The sequence below is a fragment of the Austrofundulus limnaeus genome, unplaced genomic scaffold (genome assembly GCF_001266775.1).
Source record: "Austrofundulus limnaeus strain Quisiro unplaced genomic scaffold, Austrofundulus_limnaeus-1.0 Scaffold287, whole genome shotgun sequence".
In the NCBI taxonomy this organism is placed as follows: Eukaryota; Metazoa; Chordata; class Actinopteri; order Cyprinodontiformes; family Rivulidae; genus Austrofundulus; species Austrofundulus limnaeus.
In genome coordinates this window covers 705428-717468 of record NW_013952689.1, presented here as the reverse complement: position 1 = coordinate 717468, position 12041 = coordinate 705428, and the positions used below count along the sequence as shown (strand labels likewise).

Genomic DNA, 12041 nt, shown 5'->3' with positions numbered 1-12041 from the left:
TAACTTTAATGTAATAGATATCTGCATCCATTGGATGTTGTGTTTGGAATCACCTGCTTCGTTTTAAGGTGGTAAACAAGTTGTTTATATTTTTTCCTTTCTACACACTTTGCAGATTATTTTTTCTGCACTCCACGTGTTTAATCTGTGCGCGCTCCGGCAGGGTGACAATCATCCCGTTTATGCTTTACTTTTTTTCTTTTTTGAAAGACAGTCTGACTGTCAGCCTTTCCCACAGCGCTTCTCCATTGTACAAGGAGACAGTAAAGGCTGAGTTTTATAGTCGCGCTGTGGAACGCACATGAAGTGGGCGTGGAGTGCGTGTGCATTCGGCCGTGCGTCGTCGCGCTATGACCGCAGGAGAAACAAGGTCCAGACTCGGCGAGCTTTTGTGCGTCCTGGAGCACTACTTCACCTGCACTGACAGTCGCCTTGCTGCGTCATGTGCCGCGGCGCGCGCTCCTCCCGCAGCAGGCAGTGTGGTCGGTCGGCATTCGACCGGAGGACGCGCCGTCACACAAATATGTAAACAGTTCAGCGTTCATTTTTGCACACCTGAACCAGGTCCGGTTCGAGTGTTTTTTTTTGCCCTCTTCATTTGCGCTCTCAGCCAGGCTGCTTCCTGCTTCCTCTGTTTTGACTCCAGCTGGTTACATCATCAAAAACAATTGTGCAGTTGGCCGGTAGACTACAGATCTCTATCATAGGACAAATTTAAATAGTTTCTACCGTATATCGTTTATTTCGCGCATTCCTAACTTTGTGTGATTTTAGCTCCTGTGTGGAGTTTCTTGCACGAGTATTTTTGTTGTTCAAGTGTTTTTGTTTTTCTTGTCAAGTTTCACCTTGACCTGCAACCCACCATTTTTTGTCAAACCAACCTTTTTGCTTGTAAAACCAAGCCAAACTTCATGTTTGTGTGGAAGTCAAGCCTCCTGCACTCTTGCTTGTGAAGCCAAGCCGTCCACCTGTTTGTAAAGTCAAGCTGAGTTGGAACTTTTGAATTTAAGTGGTTTTAAACACCACTCTGGGGGTGGATTTGTTTAAAGTTTTGTATTATTTGTGTTGTATTTTGTTCTATTTATTATATTACTATGTTACTTAGTATTTAATTGAGGTTTAAACTTAGCCTGGCCCTTGCCTTCCTACGCAGCTCCGCTCAATTCTAGTTTCCCTTCTCTGCTCCGTCTGGGACTTCTCCCATTAACAAGGATTTCACTGGCAGATTTTTAGCCGGACCAATCAGAGAACAGAACATCAATTTTCTGCGCAGTGTCTGCTTGTAGTTTATTTCACCTGGGCCAATCAGAGAACAGGAGGAGGAGTTTTGAACGACGTCGACTTTCTGCACAGTGTCTGCTAGTTATTTTAGCATACAGCAGTGGAGGAAGTGAATGAAGCCAGTCTGTGTTGATAAGGCTTCAAATTAAAATAAATTTGTCTGACAAAGCAGCAGCTCTCATTTACAGTCGTCTCGTTCGGCTCGGTGTATTTCTCCTCTCAGTAGGGTTGTTTACAGCACATGCGATTTCCGGTTAGCTTCTTAGCTTAGCCTCCTTCACAGCGACATACGTCACAGCCAACTGATCCAATCATTTTAAACTTCAGCAGAGGCCACGCCTCCTGCGAGAATCACTTCTCTATGCATCAAGTCCAGACCCTTGTACGAAGCAAAGTGAAGGACAGGGTCTGGTTTAAACCAGGCTAATATTAAACAGGGTATGTATTTATAATTTCTTATACTTTACATGTCCTGGTATGGCTGGTAAAAATAAAATAACTCTAAACCATATATAAAACAGCTAAAAACTCAGTCCGGTCTAAAAATATCCTACATGTCAGGAGGGAGACCTGACTGGCGCCCAACCTAATTATTCAAACTAATAACAATAAAATCATATCAAAACCGGTACCATCACAACACGCCGAAAACAAGCTTCCTGTTGATTTTTTTTCAATTCCATCTTCAATGTACAATAAGGTGCAAAGGTTAGGGCAGCCTTGTTAAGTTTCCTGATTTACCTTTATAAATCACTGATTGTTTGGATAAAAAAAATCATTTAAGTATATCATATAGGGGACAAACAGTGATATTTGAGAAGCGAAATGAAGTTTAAATGATTTCATAAGTCGGCATAAGTTGTCTAGTGTGACAGGGCCTGTGGTCTAGACCGTCTCATTTTACAGTTGTTTATGCAGCCGACACGAGTGGCCGACGTCGGCTACGTTGGTTGCAACCCATGAACTGAGACACAGCCAGTTTAGCTCAAATATTAGCATTGTGAGTAAACGTTAGCACTTGCCAACAGTCCCTTATTAGCTGGAATGTCTGTATTTTAATCCAAATCAAAGTGTCCTGTTCGGGACGCTCTTTCTCCTGACTGTCACTATTCAGAAGGTACAGAACGACCATGTGAAACAAAGTGCATTGAAATGACGGTCGACTTGTACATTTCTAAATTATTTATGATGTTATGTTACGGTCTCCTATGTTCCTACCTGTTGTGTGTGGAAAAATTTAAAATCTATAAATAAAGTTGAATAAAATAAAAATAAATAAATAAATGTATTTATTAATTATTAAAATCTAAAAAGATGCCACCAATATGTGACCCATCACATCGACACAAGGATTAAGTCTAAAAGTGGTATATGGAGAAATGGGCAAATATAGTGTTTTGATGAAAACATTAAAACATTTTGTGTTTTGTCAAAATATAACGAATTAATGCCTTATCAATGTATCATTTGAATGAACTGTCTGAAATATAATCATAAAACAAAATTTTGAAGCCCTTTTATCAGCAGTAGCAACAATAAAAACTTATTTTGAGGAAAAATTCCTTCAAATTTTTAAGATTTTCCCTGTGAGTTAGCAAAGTGTTGTTGCTTTTCAACTGGGAAATCTCAATATTCAAATATAATTTGAGGTTTCCTCTTTATAAGGACATCAAAAATTCTTCATTAAAATTATATAAAATTAGGATTCAGGCCAAATATTTATGTATTATTGTAACCAACAAGACAAATTAAGTCATATATATGGATTTACTGATATCAGAATGATCCAGGTATCAAAATGTAGTTTTTAAAGCCAAGAACCTGAAAATGTAATTAGGTCATTTTGACCAAATTTGACTTAATCCTCATTTTTATATGATGGGTCATATTTATTATCAAACTATGTAATGGCACATTTGGCCTAATCACACAAAACATACTGGATTTTTTTTTTAATAAAATTTTGGGACAAAAAATTGGCAATATATCGCCTTGCTTACAGAATCACAATATATCATGATATACTGTATTGCGACCTCTGTGTCATGGAATTGAATAGAATAGAAATAGCCTTAATTTTCGCACAGAGGGGAAATTCAGGTGTCACAGCAACATCCGTTCAGAAGTTCACACACTAGTTACTTTACAAACTACAGATAGTACACACAAAACAAAAATTAACACTGACCAGCCATGATACGAGTACTAATAATAAAAAATATATAATATACAGAATTGTGCAACAATAGAAAACAGTGGGCCTCATGCAAGAACATGTTCGTATTCTTCTCCTAAATTTCTCTTACTTTTGTTCGTACAAAGGGTTCGTACGAACATGTCACGTCAGATTCAACAAACTCTTCTATCTTCAGGAAAAGTGTGTAAATGAGCTGCGTAAATTCCACCTGTTCTATCCAGCTGCTCGTGCACGTGAGAGGAGATTAGCATAATTACCACCCCAAAAACACCATATAAGGCTATGTTTCCTGCCTCAGATACAAGGAAGTGTCCATTCATAAATGACATCGCAAAGTAAAAAAGAAGAACTTTACGAGTTCGTAGATTGAAGTCCTGCTCTCCGAGATCGAGAAAAGAAAATCTGTTCTCTTTAGCAGCGTCAGCTGTGGAATTAAAGGAGCTGCTTAAAGGAATGAAATGTGCTGTTAATGTTGTGTCTCCTGTGGGTCGTTACAGTCACAGAAATAAAAATCTGAATCATCTTCATCTCTCTCTAGTCCTGCTTCGGTTTTTCTTTGGTCAAATATTTTTTAATTTAAGTGTAAACAACTGTATAACTGTGTTTACATTCTGGCCGTCTCCCCCCTCCCGGCGGTCACAAGTGACAGATGCGGTTCTGAAAAGACACATTTTAAAACGTCTCCAAACTTCAATTAATGCATAATTTAAGTTGTTTTTTAGTTTGTGATCTTCATATTAATATTGTAGTGTTATACAACAGCATTAAAAGACAATTTAATTTAATCTAATCAATTTATGTTGTTAAAATCTAATTCCAGTTCAAACAGAATAAACTATTGTCAACATAATTATGGAGTGTGACTTATTTTCAACTCAAAATATCTTCAAACTAACGAAATATAAAATTATTAGGGAGGAAAACCCGTCTGGATAACAGCAGACTGACTGCTGGTAAAATATACGACAGGTCTGGACCACTCGTGAATTTTGTTTGTATCTGAAAAAAATCTTAGAATACYAAAACATTGGTGAATGCCACAAATTCTCCTAAATCACTCGTACGCACAACTTAAGAACAAATCTGTGCGTACGAACGGTTCTTGCATGAGGCCCATTATGTTTTGTTTTAGATATGTATCGCATAGCCAAATTCTGGCCTGCAGTTTTACTTCCTAACACAAATGTTTTTTTTTTTCTACTGGCATCCCTTAAAAAATATTTTTTTGGCTACAATGTTTGAATAACGAGGATCTGCACTAATCATACATAAGAAAAGTACCCAGAACTCCATTTGTAATTTATCGTTCTGTCACCTGTTATTTGAGAAACGGTCATGAGGTGATTTTAAACTCCTGAAAGCTGATTTATTTACTAAAGATATTAAAATACTTTTCCAACAACAGACATTTTAGTTTTACAATGACCCATGTTTGAAATCAATCAGTTTCATCTGTCAGCTACAGTGGCCCAGAAGGGTCAACAGAACGACAACATGACAGCAAAACTCACAAAACAACACAGCAGTAAAAAGCCACAACACAACAGCAAAAACCACAACAAAAGTTTTGCTACGATATAAAGTGAATATAGAAATATTACCAGGAAATTCTAAATTTGAAAGTACTTGAGCTAATAACTTCCATTGTGGCTTTTGCTGTCATGTTGTGAGTTCTGCTGTCATGTTGTGAGTTCTGCTGTCATGTTGTGAGTTCTGCTGTCATGTTGTGAGGTTTGCTGTCATGTTGTGAGGTTTGCTGTCATGTTGTGAGGTTTGCTGTCATGTTGTGAGTTTTGCTGTCATGTTGTGAGGTTTGCTGTCATGTTGTGAGGTTTGCTGTCATGTTGTGAGGTTTGCTGTCATGTTGTGAGTTTTTGCTGTCATGTTGCAGTTGTGCCCTTTCTTTCTGTTGACCCTTCTGGACCACCGTAAATAGCAAAATGTTAAAAATATTTTACTGCAGGAACAAACTCAATCACTGGAGTAATTAAAAGCCTTTTAATAATTATTCATTTAAATAACTTTTTTATTCTAAATCACAAATATTCATTCATTAAAGATTTGCTGAACATTTTATGACAAATCTCTAAAAACCTGTTAAATTGATGTCCTTTCCCTCACCTTGTTTAATGGATTTTTTTGTTAACACAAAATTTAGATTTTTAGAAAGCAGACTTCAATATTTAAAACCAGACACATGATCTTGGCAACTTCATAAAGTTGTTTAAAAACTCTTATAATTGAAATATTTAACGTTTTTAAAAAATCAAACCTACTTAAAGATGCTCTAAAACTTTACAAACATCAGAGTTTCATGGTCTGACAGGTTTGTCTGAACAACAATCCACACAACACAGTGAAGCTGTTGTTGCAAACTGCATTTAGCCAGCAGCTAAGTTACGCAAATTCAGCTGGCAGATTAGCAAACAGTTCACAACAATAACGCAACAGCCGGTTATTTACGTCTCCCGGTGTGACCCAGTTATCTATAAGACCTTCTGCCGTACAGTGACACTGGCTTTGGTTTACAGATAAACAGAAAACCTTGAACTTTACGAGCATTAACAAAGCACATCAACATTTCCAGACTGTTAGCATTAGCGGCTATGTAGCTAGCCGCCGGTGTTGAAGGCTGAGGTTGCATTTTTCGGCATAACACCGGTAACTCCTGGAAACAGCTTACCTTTATTACCGGAGCCTCCGAGAGTTTTTCTTTCCACTTTCCTGCGTAAATAAACTCTGTCAATATAAAACACTGAACTAATACAACACTCACAACTCGAAGACCGAGTTTGTCCAATTTCTCTGGGTACTAGCTGAGCTCTCTGCTCTCTAGTTGGACAGACGGACTTGTGTTGATTCTGGTTTAGGACGCCGCAGTGTGACGTCATGACGTAAAATGACCAGGGGTTGCACACTTGTAGCCCGGCTGTGTCTGGAAGGGCCGGGCGGCGTTTGTGCTCTATTTCAGTATCAGCCTAAACTCCACTCAGACTCACCGGCGCACAAGTTGTTTTCATGCCAAGGTTGCAAATACAATAAATAAATGTGGTGAACATAGTTGTAAAGTAACTAAGTATAAATACTTTGTTACTGTACTTATGTAGAAATCTTGGTTATCTGTACTTTACTAGAGTAATTATTTTAAGCGTGCTTTTCACTTTTACTCATTACATTTGTACACAGTTATCTGTACTTTCTACTCACTACATTTTTAAAAAAGTTAAAAAGTAGAAAGTTGTTACTCCTATTTCATTCCCAGTTGTTAATACTTAAAAAAAATACTATCCTGATAAATTGTGTCTCCTGGATAGAGTGAATTTAATTGTGGTTGGATGAGAAGTATAAATATATACCATTCTGACACACTATTAGCTTGTACACAACCCATCACAGCTGCACGCTGTTAGAAAATATATTTTTGGAGAAGTCACCTCCCAATAAATGTCATTTTGGAAAKTRTAACTYDTCACTTTTACTCAGTACTTTTACTTTTAATACTTAAGTAGATTTTGTGTCAGAAATTTACTTTTGATACGTAAGTACAAAAAATATCAGATACTTTAAGACTTTTACTCAAGTAATATTTTTAGAGAAGACTTTAACTTTTACCGAAGTATTTTTATGATGATACTTGTACTTTTACTCAAGTATCACTTTGAGGTACTTTATACAACACTGGTGGTCAAGATGCTGAATAGGATGCTGTGTTAATCTGGAGTCCATCATTGCTTATGTTTTATTATGTTTTATTCAGTTTCATTTTATCTTTTCACCATTTTTACATTGTTAATAATTGTACGGCACCTTGTGAATATATTTCTGTGAAAGGCGCTTTATAAATAAAACTTTACTTACTTACTATTTTTATCTCTATTGAAAATTCATGTTTATGACATAATGACCTCCAGTCGCTCTGATAGGTCTACGGTGGTTTCAGGTGTCGCCTTCCCCAGTAGAGAAACGTTTTATCCACACCGAATAGAATGAGACTCCTCCCTTGCCTCCTATCATTCCGAACACCCGGGTCACCGTCCGGCTGATAGAAAGGAACGCACCCTATCATGTTAGGGTTTATGGGCTCAGAGTTGTGACAGAGCTCTGAAGGAGACGGACTAGGGAAAACCCCGAAGACTAGTCACACTCATTCTGAAATAACTGCCAAGATATTTAGAGATGTTCAATAATCAGATACTCACAACAATAATTTACATATTTTCTTAGGATTAATCCATCCAAATTACAAAATATAACCACAATGACATGAAAATTGTATTTTAATTCTTTAATGGAAATCTCAATAACATTTAAACATTGTCACCAGTGAGACAACAGAAGACAAACACCGTTAAAAATGTAATTTTTTTTACAAATAAAAATATGTAAAGACAAAATAAGCACAACACATATTTCGGAGCCAGACCTGGGAGTGTGTTTATGTTCATTTACCAGCTCCGTGATTCACCAGGCCACCTCTGAAATGTAGTGAATATTTGCTAGGGTGAGCTGTGCCTCTCGTGCTGAGTAGAGACGCCTGGAGCGAAGCCACAGCCTCCCAAACACCACGGTGACCAGCAGCAAGGCCATCAGCAGGCCTCCGAGGACAAACGTCTCCACAGGTGGGACACCGCTGGGGTCTACAACCAACAGAACCAGATTTAGACCCACCAGTTAAACAACAAAAGGGTCATTGCTGAAGTGATGTTCTGTCACAGTTATCAGTAGTTTGACATCAGTCAAACAACACTGAGGATAAAGAAAAGTGTTGAAAGTCTTCCTCCAGTCAGACCAGGCTCAAAGCTTTAATCAGTGATTAATTGTGATTCGTTTCCCATCCAAGTCATCTCAACTTTGGTATGCCTCTCCCCCTGCACACTTTGTCCTAGAGCTGCTATTATAATTTATATCTGTAAAGTTCCTGTGTCAAATGAAGGCTATGCTTTTTGGTGCCTGTAAAACTTATGGTTTATGAAATATTAATGTTTAATAAATTATAATGGTAGTCAATAGAGCCTTGTATTGGTCCAATACTGCCCCATGCTTTACTCAACTTGGTACTGCACCATAGTTTAATAATATTTCAACTCAATAGTTCAGTGTTTACAATACTAATATGATTGTATTTTGATGTTTTACTACAATATTGTCCTACTATTGCTTTATTGTTGTAATGTATTTCAAATTAGTGACAACCATTACATTGGCAATGTGGCCACTTTCTGCACACATACAAACCAACCCCCGGCAGGGTTCTCTACCACAGCTCTAATGGTCTAATGGTTCGTGCCATTGGCTTTCATGTGGGAGATCAGGATTCGAAACCCAGCAACAGCAACTTTAACAGAAAATCTCTACAAACTTCATACTGTCACACAATTACCCTTTTTACAAACACCTGCTGACTTGACAAGCACAAGCTGGTATAGAAAACACATTTGAACTTTGTCACACTTTATTCTGCAAGTCCATTGCTGAAGGCAGTGACATGCTACATGGCAATGCACACTTGTTTTTACATCGTAAAAAAACCATGTCTAGTGGTTAGTTTGTTGTTGTTTTTCAGGCTTATAAAACGGCGTCTGGTTTCTCAAAAACAGCCTGTTGCATTAGCTAATATTAAAACTTTACACAAAACATTACACAGCTTGTTTTCTCAACTGTACAACAACAATGTTCAAAATATTCATACTGTTTTTGATTAAAACCTTTTTCTACAATCGTAAAAAACAAAACAGACTCCTGTTTAAATTGCCATTATCCTAGCCTGGACAAAAACTTCAAGCTGTTTCTTCATCCTCTGTGCTCTATGACTGATGCCAGAGTTGATAAGGTGATAGCTACTATCTGACAGAACATCAGTTGTCACCAGAAATGTTGCAGATACACACTCAGATTGGGCTTGTCTTTGTCAGTTAGGAGTCGCCTGATTGGTCCATAGGACACCGTGTGGGTCAGCGGAACGTCCCTCCGTATTCTCATTAGTCCGTCTTCAGCAGAACAGTTCTGTTGGAGAAATATATATAAAAAGAGTTGCAGGTTACAGGTCTGGTGCATCTGAAATAAGGACTGCTCAACTATCAGCTCTACAACAGTGTTTGGAGGCTGAAGGGTCTAAATTAAGCTCTCCATCCAGCAGGCTGCTTGTCTGAACTGGCCTCTGGTGATCACTTCAAGCTAAAAGTGTTGGTGAGCTCACTTACAGGCTGACACAGACTCTGGCTGCTGTGGCAGATCTGCACGTTGCAGTGAAGGAAGACGTTAGTGTACGAGCTTCCGACAAACTTGAACATCTGTATCCTAAACATGGCCTCGGGACCTTCGCCGTTCTTCAGCACGCTGAGCGTCTCTTCGTTCACCAACACTGGACAACTAGTGAGACATTAAGAAGTCAGGGTCGTCTGCTGAAAGCTGGATCTCCATTTGAAACAGAACACTTTAGGTCTGAGATCATCTGATAAATGATTAAGTACATGAAATATAATCAATGTGACAAAACAGTGTTTCTCGTTTTTAGCATTGTGAAAACAGTTTACAGTAGTGTAGCATGAAGGACCCCTCCTCTGAGATGAGAGAAACCCCCTAGTAAAAGGGACGTAAACATACGTGGCTTCACCTCTATACTCTAGTCCAGTCAGTTTATCTGTCTTGATTCATGTTTTTATTATTATCTGAGAAAACAACTTGGAAACTCTGAATTACATTTTGTTAAGCCAACAGAAGGATAAGTCAACCTGAGTAGAAAGCTTTGTTTCAACTGCAAGAAATGTTGTTTTTAGCTTGAAGGAGTTAAGCTAACTAGAGGTCTTCCAGCCAAAACTGGACCTGAACTCTCCAGAAAACTTCCAGCTTTGAAATAACTGAAAATAAATGTCCTGATGCATCTCAGTAATCCAGGTAGAAAAAAACAAAAAGAAAAAATCAGTAGGTCCTCTGGATGGTTCTTCTTTAGTGAAACGTTTCGTCTCTCCTCCAAGAGACTTCTTCAGTCTGATGAGTTTCAGGTAGAGATGTGACGTTCGCGAATGATACGACTCTTTTGAACGGCTCTTTACAGCGAACGATAGGAGCCGAGTTGCGGGCAGTAATGAGCCATTTGGAGTTATATTTCTTTTATTCCTCATATAATCTTTATTTTTTTCATCCTTTAATCGCTCCCGCTTTGCTTTTTCACAGAAAACAGGTGGAGCTGTGGAGAACAGAAGCTCACAGTGAAAGAGGGAAGGGGATTTCCGCTTGACAAACACATGGTTCCACCCATGTGACGGGATTACATCATTACGTACGGCTACGTGATGATGTATTTCCCTACATGATGACATAACATGTTCAAACTCGAACAGCTCTATGAAACAAACGGCTCCCCAAGATCCAGATCCCTTCAAACAGCCGTTTATCCCATCTCTATCCACGATGAAGGGAATACCCGCCTGCACACACTCGCACACAACCCACTACTACCGCACACATTCAGTTCCCCTATCTGCTGTTTATCATTGCTCATTCAGTGCTACAGTTAACCATTAAGTCTACTGAAGTAAAAAAAAAAGTCTGATATTTTGTCTGTAAATAACACTCGTACAGCAAGTCGTTGACTTATTGGTTTGGATGCTTCGGCTGTGGCCATTCAGTGCAGTGAGTGCAAGCGGGGTTCAATGTCCCCTTGTTTTTGTCTCTATTTCCCTCTTTGTGTTGGGTATCGTTGGGGCCCTGATCCACACCTTTTGCTCACAGGGGGCGGAGTCATACTTGCAATAACAGTTCACCTGAAACTCATCAGACTGAAGAAGTCTCTTGGAGGAGAGACTAAACATTTCACTGAAGAAGAACCCATCCAGAGGACCTACTGATTTTTTTCTTTTTGGACTGAAAATAAAATTAAATTGAAAAACTGAAATAAAACAACTAACCTGACAATCTGCTCAGATCTTAAAACGTCTCTTTCATTCCAAATTCTAAAGTGAACTGGTTATTAACTAGTTAACCTTTTTAAACATGCTGCATACAAACAAATAAAACAAATAAGCTCCTGTCCAACAGAGCATCTATAATCGGAGTATCTTCCCACACCTCCCTTTAAACTATTTTCCTTTATTATTTTTTGTCTTTTATGTTAATAATTTTTACTATTCTATCCATTATTCCATGAAATCTGATTGTTCTATTTTTGTAATAAATTTCCAAAAGACAAAACTGGTTTCTTCTTCATTAAGTAATCATTGTTTATGAAAAGAGTTCCCTGCAGTCTTACGATCTCACACTGTGGTGTTTATAAGTATGATTTCCTAAAGAATGATTGAATTATTGACCAGTAAATCTGGTCTGGTGTCCCAACAGGTAAACAGTGTAGCAGAGTGCAGAAACAGTATCGCCCTTCTGTTGCTCCCCTGGTTCATGTTACAGTAGAAATGTTGTATAACTTTTTAATAGAGTTTAGTTTGTTGAGAAATCACTGGTTATTCAGGTTTATGAAGGTAACCTGTTCTGCTTTGTTCCTACATGAGTAGGCCTGTCACGATAACAAATTTTGCTGGGCGATTAATTGTCTCAAAATTTATTGCGATAA

At 38.1% G+C, this 12041-nt stretch overlaps 2 protein-coding genes across 3 annotated transcripts in view; both read right to left on the bottom strand.

Annotated features, from left to right (window-relative positions):
* Positions 1-6374, bottom strand: part of fbxo30a (F-box protein 30a) — a 9730-nt gene extending 3356 nt beyond the window's left edge. The window contains exon 1 of the mRNA XM_014021328.1: positions 6162-6374. The gene's annotated coding sequence lies outside the window, so the exon portion shown is untranslated. The remainder of the gene's footprint in view (positions 1-6161) is intronic.
* Positions 6375-7742: 1368 nt separating this feature from the next.
* The window catches only part of si:dkeyp-110a12.4 (alpha-tectorin), a 21395-nt gene continuing 17096 nt past the window's right edge, over positions 7743-12041 (bottom strand). For both annotated transcript variants that reach the window (XM_014021308.1, XM_014021307.1), the window contains 3 exons: positions 9679-9847; positions 9367-9481; positions 7743-8115 (listed from right to left, as the gene is read on the bottom strand). In XM_014021308.1, coding sequence (XP_013876762.1) covers positions 7940-8115; positions 9367-9481; positions 9679-9847 — 460 coding nt within the window. In that variant the 3' untranslated portion in view covers positions 7743-7939. The remainder of the gene's footprint in view (positions 8116-9366; positions 9482-9678; positions 9848-12041) is intronic.